This window comes from Balaenoptera ricei, chromosome X, assembly GCF_028023285.1.
Source record: "Balaenoptera ricei isolate mBalRic1 chromosome X, mBalRic1.hap2, whole genome shotgun sequence".
NCBI lineage: Eukaryota > Metazoa > Chordata > Mammalia > Artiodactyla > Balaenopteridae > Balaenoptera > Balaenoptera ricei.
In genome coordinates, this window is record NC_082660.1 from 12,777,225 (window position 1) to 12,794,484 (window position 17,260).

Here is a 17,260-nt window from a genome sequence, read left to right on the forward strand (position 1 = left end):
AAAGGGGGGGAGGGATAAAATAGTTTGGGATGAACAGATACACACTACTGTATATAAGACAGATAAACAACAAGGACCTACTGTATAGCACAGGGAACTATATTCAATATCCTGTAATAAACCATAATGGAAAAGAATTGGAAAAAGAATATATATATATGTATGTATAACTGAATCACTTTGTTGTACACCTGAAACTAACACAACATTGTAAATCAAGTATACTTCAATAAAAAACTTTTTTAATAAAAAATAAAATTTAAAAGTTGTGATGTCATAAATCATTAGAGTGATCATCATAAATCAGTCAAGATAATCACATTCTTTCACTGCACTCTTGGTGCATGGTACGTGAGCCAAACCCATCTCTCTTCCATTTCTGGATTTCTTAATTTAAGCTGTGGAAATGTGCTCCTTTCCCACCATTTGATCGTCCTTCTCTCTCATATCCTCTCTGGCCTCCCTCAGTCCAGTGTTGAGTTGAAGTTTTCATTGCTTATTCTCTGCACACTTTGGCGTTACCTCATGGTTTCCTGACTCGTGTGAGAGAAGTCAGCGTCACAAGCGGGCTTTTGCCGAGATGTTTTCTCGTCCTTTCCAGTGCAGAACTCTCCAAACAAAGACAGGTTATCACATGTACCCGAGAGCTGCCTGGGAAAAGCAGGAGCTGTAGTTATCAAAGTTGGAACCTTTATGAAATATGCTTTTGTCTCCGTTTTTGTTGCGCTCAATCAGGTCAACAAGTATTGGCTAAGCGTTGAGCGCGGTTTCCTGTGGGATTGTGTAAGACCTTGCAGGACAATAAACGTTTGGGGGGCACTGAGTAATGTAGCCATTTCTGACCCAGCAGCCGGGAAAATGTGAGGCAATTTGCGGCTGCTGGAAGGAGGACAGCTGCGGCTGTGTCCCTACAAGAGCAGAGCGACCTCACCGCCGTGGACCCGGGCAGCAGAGCCAGGCAAAATGGTGCGTGGAAGGGCAGGTGGCTCTACAGTGTCATGTCCTACAGGAAAATAGGTTCGGATCTGGGTGTTGTAGAGCCTGAAGTTCACAAACTTGGGGGGAGGGGGGTGCTTTAAGAAAAATAGTGCAAAATTATGAAGGTGAAATTGCTGGGGCTCCTCTGGGGGCTTTGGGTGGGACCATGTCATTCGGGGGCCTGCTATAGAAGAGTCACTGGAAATTCCCTCCTAGCTCAAGATCTCGTTCAGGGAATCTGTCGGGTTGTGTGTACATCACCATCAGCTTGATCTAGCTTTGTGTCTATTCCTCTGCTGATTTTCTCCATACTATTCTTAAGCCATTGCCCTTCGAGGACTTTTCTTTTTTTCCCCTTTATTAACTTTTTTAATTGAAGTGTAGTCGATTTAGAGTGTTGTGTTAGTTTCAGGTGTACAGTAAAGTGATTCAGTCATACATATATATATACACATATATATAAAAATCTATCCTTTTTCAGATTATTTTCCATTATAGGTCCTTCTGTGACTTTTCATATTGGCTTCGTAACTGCTCCCAAAAAGACAAAGAAATGTTAGTCATGCCTTCTTTTATTTATCTGTGCTTTATGATGGTTTTTTTTTTGCTACGAATATTTATTCTTAGCTTCCTGAAGTCCCCCTAAGTCAGGGGCCTGCGGGTATTCTAGATGGAGGTAGAAAGATGGGAGGGAGGTGAACACACAGTTGCAGCCACATACATAGAATTTTGAAAGTTCTCGCAGACCATGATGGTTTCATTGGATTTAAAAAGCAGTACAACTATAATGTGGTCTAGGTCATTGCTTTTCAAACTCTCGTGTGCACATAAGTCACCTGGGTATCTCACTAAAATGCAGATTCTGATGCACTAGGGCTGGGGTGGGATCTGAGAGTACGAACTTCAAACGAGCGCCCAGGGTAGGCTGCTACTGCCTGTCCGTGGGCCACACTTGGAGTAACATCCACGTACTGATTCGTAGAAATCGGTGGCACAGATACACAGTCAAACTGATTTTAAGGTAACCAGTCCCAGGATTGAAAGCTTGTAACAGAGCCACGGAGCAGGGGCTTGTTGACTAGAGAAGGCGTGCGGAGTCTTCCCCTCCCAGTATCTCCTATCCTCACGGGGCTGGGGGAAGGAGGGTGAAGACTAAAATTTTATGTTGAGGTCATCTCGTTGTCTCCAGCTTTTAAACTTTGCTATGGTCTTTTTAAAAACTTTGCCTACAGAGTGATGAGGGGAAGGGGTACAGGTTTCTGGAACATCTACTAGGGTGCTGGGCATTGTACCGCCATTTTCTCTCGACTCCTCATAACCCTTTCGGGTGGCTGTTGTTTTACTCCCTTTACAGATGGGGAAGCTGAGGTTTAGCAGGGTGAAGTAACATGCCGCGTTGCATAGAGACAGGGCAGGGATTTGAACCCACCAAAGCTTGGTGCTTTTGTCCACACCAACCTGTATCCTTAGCAGTGTTACGTGTTAAACTAATTCAGCATGAGGCATTAGGATGTGAATTTATCACTTTTTGCTTTTCTTCTAAGGAAGGTGCCCAGAGGGGTGCGCTGGGCAGAGGGGAGTGAGCGGAAGGAAAGAGGCTGCTGAAAAGAAGGAAAGGGCTTAGCAAAGCTCTATGAGGCGCTGAAGATGAATTTCACACCAAAAGCAAATTTTAGCTCTAACAGGAAAGGCATTGGCATTCTCTGTGCAAAAATGGCTTCCTAAAATGTGTGCTTTCCATAAATTCATTTTGGAGCAACCAAGGTATGGTGTTTCAAAATGCTGGATTCAAGTGTCAATGTTAAAGGATTTCTGTCCGTATCATGCCGAGATCAACTGTAACTTTCTCTCGCCTGCAAAATGTCCTATGAAACGGGGATTTGTCAGGTTCTGTGGAGCTGGTATTTGTCTTTGGCCAGCATCTTAAGAGTTATATTTTTGAACCACTTGACCTGATTCTGAGTTAAGCTTTCTGTTCCTGTTTAACTTACCATCATATTTTGTTCAGTTATTTAGCAGGAAGGTAGGCAGGCCTGGCCTTGGGCAAATATCTGAAGGTCAAGTTTGCCACAGGTCCACCATTTTGGCTTTCGGAGCCCCCATCCCAGTCCGCACTTGGAGCGTCTTCCCGTTCCTTCCCGCCCTCCCCGCTCCACTGCCCTCCCACCACATGTATTATTTTAATATCTTGACACCTATCAAAATCTTAGGTAAATGATATGTAAAGTAAGGGAAGATAACCAAATCAAATAAAGGGGTAAGGAATTGCTACCCTCACCTCTCAACTCTAAAAAATAAAGCTTTAAAGGCACCATCCTGAGCCAGTCAGGGAACATACATTTTAATTGAGGGAACTATCCAATGGCCCCAATTAACTATACATACCTTTCTCCCTTCCTTTCTTGACTCCTGCTCCCCTTCTGCACCACTTAGAATTTATTCCAACTTCTGAGGTTGTATGTTCTTACCTATTTTCAAAACGTGGGCTAGAGTTTTGCTATTTAACACTGCTTTAGAGGTTCCTGCTGAAAGATTATTTATAGGTCACGTCTTTCTGATATTTCCAATAAAGGCTCCCTTGCGTGTATCTGGTAAGGCTCAAATTTATGCCTAGTTCTACCAGACCACAGGCTTTAGCAAGGCTATCATACATTTAGCTGAACACATAGATCTCTTTTAGTGTATTTATTGCCATGATGGTGTGGGCAAGTGTCCCAGGCAGGACACCAGTAATCTGGCTCCCTGGGCTGTGTCTCTCTAGTCACAGTGTCGCGATTCTGGCTAAGTCACCTAGGCTGCCAGGGCTCAGTGTTGCATCTCTAAAATGACTTCTAGGGTTCCTACCACCTTTGATACCCTGTGGCTGCCTTCCTACATTTAGGTTAGAGCCTTCTCTGATTAGGAGCGTTACACAGCTGGCATATCCTTCTCTAACATCTGCGTTGTGGCCAAGAATATGGGCTGGGCACAGACATAGAAAACAAACTTATGGTTACCAAAGGGGAAAGGGCAGGGAGGGATACACTTGGAGTTTGGGATTAACATATACACACTACTATATATAAAATAGATAAACAACAAGGACCTACTGTATAGCACAGGGAACTCTACTCAATATTCTGTAATAACCTATATGGGAAAAGAATCTGAAAAAGAATATATATATATATATATACATATATATATATACATACACGAATCACTGTGCTCTACACCTGAAACTAACACAATATTGTAAATCAACTATACTTCAATAAAAAAGAATGGATAAGCAACAAGGATATATTGTACAGCACAGGGAAATAGAGCCATTGTTTTGTAATAACTTTAAAAGGAATATAATCTAAAAAAATATTGAATCAGTATGCTGTACACCTGAAACTAATATTGTAAATCAACTATACTTCAATTAAAAATTTTTTTTTAATTTCTCCAACATAAAATAAAATGAATATGGGCTACGGAGTTAGACTGCCTGGATTCAGACCCCAGCTCCTGCGCACTTGCAGTGCGGCCTGGGCTGTTTACTTATCTGTGACAGCGTCATCAGCTGTAAGCAGGGAATGATGTTGCAACCTACCCCGTAGGGGGGCTTTGTTACAACTTACCCCACAGGATGGGGCTGTTTATGGCCTACCCCATAGGGCGGTTGTGACCAGTAAACAAATGCATCTTTTTAAGGTTCTTTAAAGAGCACCTGGCACTTGGTGAGCCCTCCTTAAATGTTAGCCAGGATTATCATCACCGCGATCACTTACATCCTTCAAGGTCCAATTTGAATGCCCTCCCTTCCATAATATCTTTCTCAATTATCTTAAGAAAAATAATAACTTTTCCTTCCTCGGGCCTTTCGTAGCAAAGAGTAAGGACTCCTCTCTAACTTGAGTTGTTTCTCTCCACCTTTTTCTCTTTTAATCATAAATAAATTATGGGTACCCATAGCGTGCCCAGTATTTTCACATAAAGTTTCTCATTTAAGTCACATAAAGTTTCTCATTTAAGTCACATAAAGTTTCTCATTTAAGTCACATAAAGTTTCTCATTTAAGTCACATAAAGTTTCTCATTTAAGTCACATAAAGTGAAAGAGCTGTTACCCGTTTCATTTTACAGGTGAGAAAACTAACATTTACAGCACGGAAGGGGCTTGGTCAGGGTGACACAGTCCACGAGTGGCAGTCCTATCACCTCTCCGAAGGCTTCTGAGGCTACCAGAAGTCAGCAAGCTTGCATATCCCTGAGCTACTGAAACCATCTCTCAAACCCGTTCATTGTCACTCAAGCACACTGTAGGCCCAACACCAAGTGTGCTGAATAGATGTGCAGGCTTGAACTCCTTACTCTCATGATATCGTTTTCTTATAAATGCTAAGTAACCATAGTGATTCCAAGTCTGGTTAATTTAGCATGCACCTTTTATGTTTAAAAGTTACACGATGGTTGCTGACTTCCTTATAGAAAATACTGTACTGATTTCTGACAGTTTTTGGTTTTTTTTGGCCTCCCCTGCACTTTAATCTTTCTAGTCTCATGTGTTTATGGAAATAGGCAGCCTGAGCTATTTGGTAAGCAAATTGATGCATCTATTCTATGTAGGTAGTGATATATGAGTGTCCAGCCAAATCGCACCAGCTTCTCTATGGAAATAGATTTCTGGTTTCTAGCTTTAGGATCGAATTTTATTTTGTTTAGTTTTTTTTAAAAAAAAAAAAAAACCTTCCCAACTGAATTTCCCTTAAATGTGGGTAGGCAGAGCCGAGTTTGCTAGTCACTGGACAGGCGGTTGAGTGAACAGTGGCCCTGGAGCCCTGTTGACTTATTGTCCTAATACAAGGCGAGAGACGTTCCATTTCTAAAAATTAGTCCTCACCATAGACATGCCTTCAGTTTAGAATCTAGGCTACTCTAGGAGAAGAGGGAAGTACAAGGAAGGGACAGAAGCAAGTAGAAGGAGAAAGGCAGGTCCAAACTTGATCAGGAACCAAGTACTGTCTCAGAAGAAACTGATCGGGAGATGACAAAAGTGTGAGTCATCAAAACAGGGTTCTTTAACTTTGTTAAGATGCGCTGGAGTCCAGCTTAGGGAGCGGAACTTTGAAGGACCTCAGAGGCAGGTGGCTCCAGGTGTTTGTGACATGAGAACCATAGATTACAGACACGTATGCAGCATGTGAACTCATTTTTGTGAAAATAAACACCTGCATGTGTAATTTGAAAAAAATCTAAAGGTATGTTCACCAAAATGTTAACAGTTTTCTTTTGCTTGTCTGTAGTTCTTGCTTTTGTCGAATAAACATATATCACATATGATTTTAAAAATGAAAGCCAAAAAATTCACAAAGGGCAGGATTTGGAATAAACATTTTTGTTAAAACTTGACAAATTATATTTCATTAGATGCAACGATGTGTATAAACTCTTGGAGATTTATTAGAAAATGTTCTTGAGGACTCGGTACCTTCCTTTCTGCTCAGTGTCCTTCTTCCCTTCAATATACAGAAGCGACTTTGTGAATTTCATTTGTCAGTGGTTTCTGTGGCTCATCATATTAATTTTTTAGATAAAATTCCCCAAGAAACCATTCTTCATGTGATGAATGTGCAAGTTCTATAAACAAAGAAGCATGTGTATCATCATGTAGTACGAGAAGGGCTGTGCTCTACCTTGGACATTGGGATTTGCATTTTTAAAACAGTGCTCTTAATGTTACAAATTGATTCAGCGTCTGAAAAAAAATGTTGAAAAGTTAACTTTGTATTCAACTAACCAGATCTATTTAACTACCACTCTGCTTTGAGGAGGAATGTTTTAGCTGTGGATGTAAAAGACATTTGACAAGAGTTTTCACAGTGTTCTCTTTCTGCTTTGTTAGTTAATTTTTTTCATGGAGAAATTTAAAAGGCAAAAAGTTCCCTACACCTCTGCCCAGTGTGATATGGCTCCTCCAAAGGGGACTTTAACTCACAAAAAGTAGACCTTCCAGAGTTTCAATAAGTGTTCAAGCAAATTCTCTTCCGGCCATAGACTATGGGTGTAGAAAATAATCTTATCTGAACAGGCGTGTGCGTAGAGGTTACCACGGAGGCAAAGGTGAAGGGAGGCGTGCTCCCTGCCTTCCCAGGGCCGGCTGGGCTGACTGTGCCCTGATCTCTGCCTCATCTTTGAGTCCAGGACAAAGAAACCAGTGGCCATGCAGAATAGCACTCATTGGGCTCAAAAAGAAACCCATTCTACTTTCACAAAAGAATTATACTTTTTTTCCAGATAAAACAATATTCAAAGCAAAAAATGGCCAAGACTTTATTATATTTAATGGCTAAGATTTCTACTACTTCTGCCTAGGAGACGAACAATGCCCTTGGAGAACATTTGAGGTTTTAATAAATAATTGCCTGATCTATGTAGATAAATAATAAAAGCTGATTTGCTTGATTCCCATTTTTACAGTGGTGTGGCCTATGTCACGAGGGAAACTGGCTGGGCCTGACCATGGTTTATTCAATGCCAAGCAGAGTTTCTTAGTCTCCCTTTCTTCCACTCCTACCATAGTGGGCCCATCATACTCTGGGGCCATGCCCATTAGTGACTGTGTGGCTGCTTCCTGATCAAGTGATAAATAGGATGCAAATATCTTCTTTTTAATGCATGACCCTGGCATAGCCAGAGGGAAAATGAGTGGGGTGTCTCAGAGCAGTGACTTTTTGCCTAGAGCTTGAGAGTTAAAGACCTACAAGCACACTTCTTCAGCTCTATCGAAATTAAGGTGAGTAAAGTTAATTACCTCCAGATTATCAATAAACAAAGAAAGATAGTAATGATTGGGCATCTGACTGCTAATAACCATGTGATTTCACAAAGCAAAGAAGAACATAAGGAAGTTGGTCTCTTGTGGCCGACTGCTTAGCATTCCTTTTCATTACCAGACCTGATATCAGACAGAGGGTTGAAGCAACAGTCTTAGTGGAACCAGAAAAAGAATGCATTTATTTTCCAGAAACATCTTAACTTTTAATGTTTAATGCAGTTTTGGAAGAAAAAGCAAGAGTGTTTTTAGTTTATGAAGCACCAATTCTTTCAGTTCTTTTAAATCTCTCTTGATAGCTTTTGAAAATGTTTTATGCTCAGAAATAGTGAAAATTATACCCAAGTCCTTTATGCTAAAGATCTGATCATGTTCAGAGACTGTGGTGTCATTTACAACAATATCAGAGTCTCACAGTGGTTTGGATAATTTGGTCCAACAATTGGCCACATTAGTGGAGAGAAGTTTCAGTTGATCAGTTGCTTCAGACATGGTGAACTGTCTGGAGTTCAGATTGTTTAAAGTTGGATGATATTCGTTTCAATTCAACAAACGTCCATAGAATGTTTAAGGAAAAAGGAGAATTTTGACATGGTGGTCTGGAAGGTAGTGTGAAGATGGTGAATTTATGATCCAAAGTGGGAGATGAGTACAATGCATAAAATGCTATAAAAATATCAACGTATTTAAACACGTCAAAGCCAAGGCAGTAGGAAAAAAGTGCAGGAATGTGTGTGTTTAAGAGCCTGCTTCATTGCATTTTCCTCTATACTGTTAAATCTAATTTTAAAAAACTATTTATATTATCCGTTACTGAGAAATAGTTGAATAAAAATTATGAAAGCTAAAAGACAACCTAGCTAGATGCTGCCAACATTCATTCTAATCATTTTATTTTATTTAGGACGACAATATGGACACAGAATCCATTCTAGAAGAACTTCTTCTCAAAAGGTCACAGCAAAAGAAGAAAATGTCACCCAATAATTACAAAGAGCGGCTTTTTGTTTTGACCAAAACAAACCTCTCCTACTATGAATATGACAAAATGGTGAGACCCTATTTATTTCATTGTTTTTAATGCTACTTATTTTTCTCAAGTCTCCACAAAGTGCTTAATACAAGGAAACATCAGGTTTCTTAGCGAACACAGTAAAAATCAACTTGCACTCACTTATCACATTGTCTTTTCTTAGCCAAGTTATAATTAATTCAAGATAAAGCATTTTCAAACATTGCTTAACTTTACTAAGGCAAATTGTAACTTTAGAACAGTGGTTCTCAACTGGGGGTATTTTTGCCCTCCAAAGGATACTTGGCAATGGCTGGGGACATTTTTGGTTGTCATCATTGGGGGAGGGGGGCAGTCTGCTACTGGCATCGAGTGGGTGGAGGCCAGGGACGCAGCTAAACATCCTACAGTGCCCAGGCTGGCCCCGCCACAAAGAATGATCTGGCCCCGAATAGTGCTGAAGATGAGAAACCCTGTCTTAACAAATGCTGGAAATAAGACTATTTCTGTGCAGCTGAGAATTCTATCACAGGAGAAATACTGAAATACTGTCATAAAATTGAAACAAGATGAAGATGCTTAATTTTCCTGAATAGATTAACCATATGGCAGGTGATTTGAAATGTGTTTCAAGATTATCAAAAAAAATTAAGTGCTGCTTGAAGACTTGCTTTTGGAGGAGTTTATGTCCACACTCGAAAAATATATTCTCTCATCATTGGATTTTGACTATTATGGAATAATTGGAATGATTCTCACGTGCCCATCTCATCTCCCAATCTCCCTCCTAAGTGTAACGTTAACTTGATTCTGTTCTTTACGCACCACGGTATATCACGTGAGGCATCTTATATTTTCCTTTTAATTCAGAAAAGAGGCAGCAGAAAAGGATCAATTGAGATTAAGAAAATCAGATGTGTGGAGAAAGTAAATCTTGAGGAGCAGACCCCCGTGGAGAGACAGTACCCATTTCAGGTAAGGGGAGGGATAACATTCCACTGGATGGATGGCTCTTCTTTTAATATTTTCTATTATGAACTCAGTATTGGGGGGATAAAGAAAGATGTTGCTAAATGATTCATTAAGACGATGGCAGGTGCTTATATTTGTGTAACCATAGAGAGCATTCTCAACCTCTCTCTGAATTTGGAACATCCCCAGATAGGATTGGGGCAGTTTGCTAAAATTCTATCCACCAAGCTGCCTTCCCTAGTGGGAGAGAAAGATAGATGAGTGTGTAAGCCTTGGTGGTCTGACTTGCCTTGGGGTCTGATGATCTCTTTCATCAAACATTGTGGAGCATTTCCAATATGCTACAAGGTACTAGGCAGGCTATCAGGAATAAAATGCCATCCCTGTCCCCAAGGCATTTACAGAGCATTATAATGCAGGGAGGTGGGTGTTAAGACGAAGGTGGCAGCATAGCCACGGTGTCCCAGAAAGGAGAAGCTGCACTTCTCACTCCAGGAGGTCAGGGAGATTTCCTGTTGGAGGTGACACTCAGGTTGGGAAGGACAATGGGAGTTTAGCCCAGCAAAAACAGGAAGGGCAGCGAAACCAAAGACACAGCGGATGTCAAGACCCTGGTAGGTGAAACAGTATGGCATGTTTGGAGAAATCCAGGTGGTGCTTAGAATTAAGCAGCCCCATGAAAGAGTGAGAGACGAGCCTGCAGAGGTAGCCAGGGCCATATCATGAATGCCTTTGCACAGCACGCTAAGGAGTTTGAATTTTACCCTGAAGTATTTCAAACACTGGCCTCCTATGGAGAGGGTGCCTACAGTACCCCATGGGAGTGACTTGATCTAACACCTGCCCTACTTTTATTATATCAGGAACACTTATCTTTCTGCTCTAGAGACAGACAGACTGTTCTTCCAATGGTCAGACTACCCTGTGCTAGTATGAGGGAACAGTGGCCAAAAAATGAAATAAAATAAAATAATCCAGTCAGTGAACAGTCCATACTTCCCACTTAAAAAAAAAAAAAAAGAAAAAAGAACATTGCCCAATTGGGAAAAACCGGAGGAGCGTGTGCTCATGGAAGATGCTTCAAATGAGTATCACCACGGCATGGAATACTCAAAAGAACATGAGCTTTGGAACACCACAGAGCTCCTAGCCCCACTGCTTATATTTGTGTAACCATAGACAACATTCTCAACATCTCTCTGAGTTTGTTTCTTCATTTGCAAAGTGGGCATAATCATATATTTTTATAGACTTGAAAGGGAATTAAAATGTTAAATTATCTAGGAAAGAGCCCAGAAACTAGTTGGTATTTAGTAAATGGTCTGTATTGTTTACCCACAAACGCTGAATAAACTAGAGAAGGATCTGGGCAAGACATTGGAATGTTTAAACATTTCACCAAGTATCATAAGGAACAGAAAATGATTTATACTGGGGATTCCAAGGGTGGGACATGACCCAAGGGAGTAAAGTAACAGGGAGACATATTTTCACTCAATATAAGCATGAACCATATAATGATCAGAATGAATGGAAACTGGCAAGGATGGCATAGCAAAAATAAAGGACATTCTACCCCTGAACATATTTTCAAGGATAGAGCAGATAAACATTTTCCAGTGGGCTATAAAGACAGTCATGCACTGGGTTGGTGGATAGACCAGAACACTTCTAAGACACCTGTAATGTCTAACATTTTATACTTTTATAATTCTCCATGGTCCAGGGCATTCCTGCTGAGGCCTCAATGTTCACTGCTGTCAGATGCATCATTGCTGTGATATTCCAAAGTGTAGAGGTGTCTGGGATAAAATAAATTGAGGGGTGGAGGATAAAAATAACTAGATTTAAAAAATCTAATTCCAGAGCTAATGTGTATTATATAGGCAAACTCAGTGTTTCTCTTGGATAACAAAAATTTGTAGTTGTACCAGAGTGAACTATTACACAATTACATCTAAATGCACTAAATCTTTTCCTTTCCAGATTGTCTATAAAGATGGGCTTCTCTATGTGTATGCATCAAATGAAGAGAGCCGAAGTCAGTGGTTGAAAGCATTACAAAAAGGTAATTTTTTAAAAATGTCACCAAAGGGAGTCTCTGACTGAGCTCTTTTGAGGCTTAGTGTAGGAGAGATATGGCAATAAAAGGGCCTAACGCCGATAGAGAAATCTGTTGATTTTCCTACCAACCTCAGAGAATGTGCTGCACTCATCCTTGTTTTGCATTCTCTTTGTTACCTAGAGGAAGCCTGGGGATCGGATTCCCTTTCCTGCCCAGCACAGAGCTGGCTATTGTGCCTTCCCCACAGCTAGGAGGAAGCCAGACCACCTACTCTCCACCCACTGTGCTTGCCTTTATCAGAGCAAAGTCTAGATCCTCATGGGGCTCTCTCTTGGGTCCCGTAGCTACTGTGCTTTGGATATTTACAGAAAATTATGTCTAATACTTACTAATACTTATCATTTGCCAGCTACTGTGTCAAGTAGTTGTAAAACATTTTCTTAGGTAATCCTCTTGACAACTCTACGGCAAGGGGTAATAATACTATTCTCCATTTTTCAGATAAGTGAAATTACACAGACATGGCAAACGTCACATACCTAATTACGGAGAACACATAATTCAATTACCCAAACCCAACTTTTTAAACAGTACAGTATAAATGCCAGGCAAAACTGGGAATTTCATGAAACATTTATTTAGTGATTCTTAGGCTGCCCTGGTAACAACCTTTGACAGAAGAGAGAAAATTATTACTAATTTGGCACTATGATGTTTCTCCCTATGATATTTTTATTTTAAAGGTGGGTAATGGTGTGAGGACAGTATTTAACTCAAACGAGTGACTCTATTGGTGGAATTTCAGATATTAAGCTCCCAGATGGGGGAAGATTTTACTTCATTTAAGTTTTAGATTCGGGCTCTTCTCACTACCCCTCAAATTACACCACTTAGACAACCACCTACTCTACTTCAATGCAAATACATCCTTTTTCACTCATAGGGCTTAATTTTCCCTTTGTATGAAAGGGTTTAGCAACCTATTCTGTAGGAGAATCAAGGGGTCCAGGTAAGAGAAAACAACATGGTTTTTTTAAATATGCACATATTCCTAGAAAAGTAGCCCCATAAACCGTTTACTCCTTAGTGGAAACAGGTCAAAAGTCACGAAAGACCAAGAAGAGGGATGAGGAACTGTTCTAGCTCAAGAAAAACTAGAAAACTAAATGCCATGTGTGTTTCTAGATTGGATCCTCCATCAGAAAAAGTGAATGATTACAAAGGGTATTATTGGAATAACTGGAAAATTTTTGAATACAAAATATATATTAAGTAAAAGTATGGTATCAGTGTTAAATTTCTTGAATTTGATAATTGTATTACAGTTATGTAAGGAAATGTCCTTGTTAACAGAAATTACACGCTAAAGTAGTTATGGATGACATTATTTAGGTCATGATATCTGTGACTTACTCTCAAATGGTTAAGCAAAACATAATAATGATAAAAAATTTTAATAATAATAATAATGTGTATGTACAGAGAGAAAATGAGATGAAACAAATGTGGCAAACAGTTAAAAGTTGGTGAGTCTGTGTGAAGGGTATATGGACATTCACTGCACTATTCTTGCAACTTTTCTGCACATTTGAAATGTTTCAAAATAAAAAGCAGAAGCGGGGGGGAGTATATGTTTATTGGAAACTTCTTTTCTTCTTGCTAAGATCTAGTCCTACTCTAAAATCCTAACACCAAGCTGATGCGTATATGTAGTTTCTAGCAGTTTTTTTTTTTAAGACTGATATAAGTTATTGTGTTGTTCCTACTAAAACATGATTAGACTTTTCTTTTTGGCTTTTTAACTCCTGAGTGAAAGACTTACATCCTTTGGGAACCATTTGCTCTTAGCCTGGTTGCTAGCAAAATGAGGTTTTCATTGTTTTATGATAACAGCACTTACTGAATGTGTTTCTTCTCTTGGGCCAACGTTTACTCATGCTATGTTTTCTTCCTGCCTGCTCCCCAGAGATAAGGGGCAACCCCCATCTGCTGATCAAGTACCACAGTGGGTTCTTCGTGTACGGGAAGTTCCTGTGCTGCCAGCAGAGTTGCAAAGCGGCCCCAGGATGTACTCTCTGGGAAGCATGTAATGTGACCCCTCTGTCGGGCTGGACCCTGGGTGGACGAGGCCCTTTAGGCAAACCTGGCAAATGCCAGAACAGCTCGCCAGTTCAGGAAAACAAGATGTGCCAGATTGGTCAGCATCATGAACATCCAGCTTCGAACATGATATCTAGCAAATGAAATCTAATTCCAGGGTCAATTGACTCATGTTCCTTAAAATAATAACAATATGAACATCTGCCATTCATTCATGTCATGAGAAATATTTTTAAATGGAAATCATAAATCAAGCAAGGAGCTGTTTATTTCCTCCCAAAATTCTTCCTGGTTGAAGATAAACTCCAGATGGGTAGAACGTGGTGAACATATCACCATGGTTCACAAACTAACATCATAAACTTAAAAAACCAACATTCTTTTCAAAAATATGTCCAAGGATAAAATTTAAGTAACACTTTTAATCGCCATATATACCAAAATGATGGATGGCCAAGTTTTCAGATATATTTAAAGTGGTTTGCCATTCTGTACATGTTTGTTGATTTCTTAATAACATCACAGAAAGTAGCGTAGGGTTTGCTTTACGTGCAATCGGATTCTATCCAGAGTTATATTCCCAGGGAAATCTGCCTGTGACTTTATCCAGGGACAGAAAGCCCACTGAGTGGCTTTGAAGGGCTAATGGAGGGAAAGAATTATGTTGTTTTCTGCTTGTGCCCTACGGGGCCCCATTCTATCACCAGGATACTTACATGAAGCAGTCATATATTTTAGAAGTTTATCGTTGCTTAACAACATGAAGTTGTTGATAAATAAGAAGGAGAACTTATTTTGGTAACAGTTTTACCAGCCTGGACAAAATATGCTTGGACTATAATGACTTTAAAGAATTAAATGAGATCAGTTGCATGATAACAACTTCAGGAACTGTAAAACAAGGACGTGAAATATTGTTCAAATTCACCCCACAATAGTATTGACCCCCGACAATCGTGTTAATACTACGGGTAATTTTACAACAAAATCAGTGACTAAATATTCATTGTATTTCCCATCTCAATTAAACTATACAATGAATATTTATTCATCTTAATTAGATCACATTGCCCTTTATACTCATGAATTGTAATGATTTAATGAACTATACAGAATGAACTGTGCATGTATCTTCCCTCCAGTGTGAAGGGCCAGAGAGTAATGTCTGCATACAGCATTAATCATTTACCCCAATGACTCTGTCTATGGTCAGCATTATTACTCAGCAGGCCAGATTCCAGCTCTGACTTTGCCCTAACTCCCTGGGAAAGAGCAGGAAAACAGGCCAGAGAGAGCACTGCCTTGGGATTATCTTCCTGGGCTCTGTCTGGATGGCACCTGCCATGTGTCCTGGGGGCCAAAGGCTCTCTGCCGGCCTCTGAAGAAAACTACAGAATGTAGTAGAGATGTCATGGCTTGCAGACAGCTGTGATATTGTCTGTCTGCCTAAGTGTAACTTCTTCCCTCGGCCTCCTCCTCTGCTGAGCTACAAGGCAGCCCCCAGGCACATCTACTAGGAAGGGAACAGTTGGGCATCTTTGCTTCCTTCTGTTTCCAAAATGTCATGGACCATCCTCTGTCCAAGGTATATATGGCCTATAAATAAGTTGACCATACACCCCAATTTGTTTGGGACAATCTCATCCTGCAGCTGGGGACCAGGCATAATTAGTAAAAGCCTACCCATCACTGTCAGAAATGTTCCAGCTGAGTCAATAAACCATACAGCGACCCCACTTATAAGGCATACAATGGCTTCACCCTCACAACCTGGATGTCTATCTACATGTGTGAGTAGAAAGAAAAACCAACAAGTATCCTAACAACGGGAGGGGGGGGGAAGCATATGATAAGTTTGTTCACTTATAAATCAGCTATTTCTATGCATCTTGTATGAGCTGATCAAAGAAGAATCAGACATGGATTCTGAATCCTAGGGTCGTAGATATTACCCAATGAGATTAGATATCTGTTACTCAGATACGAGGTGGAAATGTGGTATAAATTAACAGTTTATAGAATTTAGAGGACCTTGAATTTCTTATCCACTTGGGAAGATACTGATAATCAATGGTGAAGTGGTATCTGAGTCGGGTATTATACAGGAAAGCAACAGAATCACTCCAGATGTTCTGTCTAAGTTCATGTAATCTGGAGTATTGCTCACACAATCTAGTTCACTCTTTTGATTCATAACATTGGGTGTTTTGCTTTGTTTTATTTAAAGTTTTTTCTGCTATTACTTGGTTTTACTCTTCAGATGCTGATCTGCACATTGAACCCAAAGAAGAAAAACACAGAGTTCCCATCTTCCCAGACAGAGTGGTAAGTCGACATTTCAATTTTTTCATAGTCAGGATATATTAAATAAACCAAGAGTTGCCAAATTCAAGACTAGAATACATGGGCTTCATTCAGAATGCCCAGCAAAGAGAGAGAAGACGTGACCTATCGCCAATAGCCATGGCAGTAGCAAATAATAAATTCAAACATAGAACCATTTTACCATTTTATGTGTTTTGCATTTAACGACTGGGCCTTTTTCTAACCTGTAAACACAAAAAATGGTGTACGTGGGAGAAGCCCTTAAGATGGCATCACATAAAACAGGCAGCTATTATTGGCTGACATTCCTCCCCCACCACCAGCATGGCTAAGTCTGCCTCATGTTCGTATCCTGGCAAAGGAACGGGACCCCATAGGGCACGAACAGAATATAATTCTTTCCTTCCATTATCCCTTCAGAGCCACTTGGTGGGCTTTCTTCTTGGTGGGTATGTCATTACCTCAGATGACATAAAATTTCCCAATTACTAGTAGTCATGAGAACAGCCTCTAAAGTGATCCATCCAATGTTATAATCCCATGACTCGAAACGTCATTTCAAGTTAAAACATCCCCCCCTTCCCTTAGCTCAAGTCTACATCAGAGGGCAGCCTGCTTTGGGGGAGAGGTCATGGAGAGGCTGAGATTTCTGACGCTTTCAGGATTGACGCCCAGGAAGAGACGGTCTAATAAAAAAGAGACAGTCATACGTGGCCACTCCCATCATGATTTGGTAGTGGTGGCTTCTGGGTGAGACAGTTTTCCAGTGCTGATTCTTTATCATACAGGAGACTTTCGTGGATTTCCCCCTGGGGTGCAGTTTTATGACAGAGCAAATGTCTTGACCCTTAGCTCTTCGGTTTCTATCCTCAAACTTTCTACTGGGTCCATTCACTCATCTGGGGCAGAGTTCCTTTCAAGATGGCTCCCAGCCAACCCTCACTCAAGGGTGGAGTTGGCCTACAGGAAAACAAACAAAACCTTGATTGCTCTGCTCAGTAAAACTG

At 40.4% G+C, this 17,260-nt stretch overlaps 1 protein-coding gene across 2 annotated transcripts in view; it reads left to right on the forward strand.

Moving 5' to 3' along the window:
• The first annotated feature begins 853 nt into the window (after positions 1 to 853).
• Positions 854 to 17,260, forward strand: part of BMX (BMX non-receptor tyrosine kinase) — a 46,959-nt gene continuing 30,552 nt past the window's right edge. For both annotated transcript variants that reach the window (XM_059911340.1, XM_059911339.1), the window contains exons 1-6: positions 854 to 966; positions 8,684 to 8,830; positions 9,662 to 9,766; positions 11,750 to 11,831; positions 13,795 to 13,914; positions 16,189 to 16,253. In XM_059911340.1, coding sequence (XP_059767323.1) covers positions 964 to 966; positions 8,684 to 8,830; positions 9,662 to 9,766; positions 11,750 to 11,831; positions 13,795 to 13,914; positions 16,189 to 16,253 — 522 coding nt within the window. In that variant the 5' untranslated portion in view covers positions 854 to 963. The remainder of the gene's footprint in view (positions 967 to 8,683; positions 8,831 to 9,661; positions 9,767 to 11,749; positions 11,832 to 13,794; positions 13,915 to 16,188; positions 16,254 to 17,260) is intronic.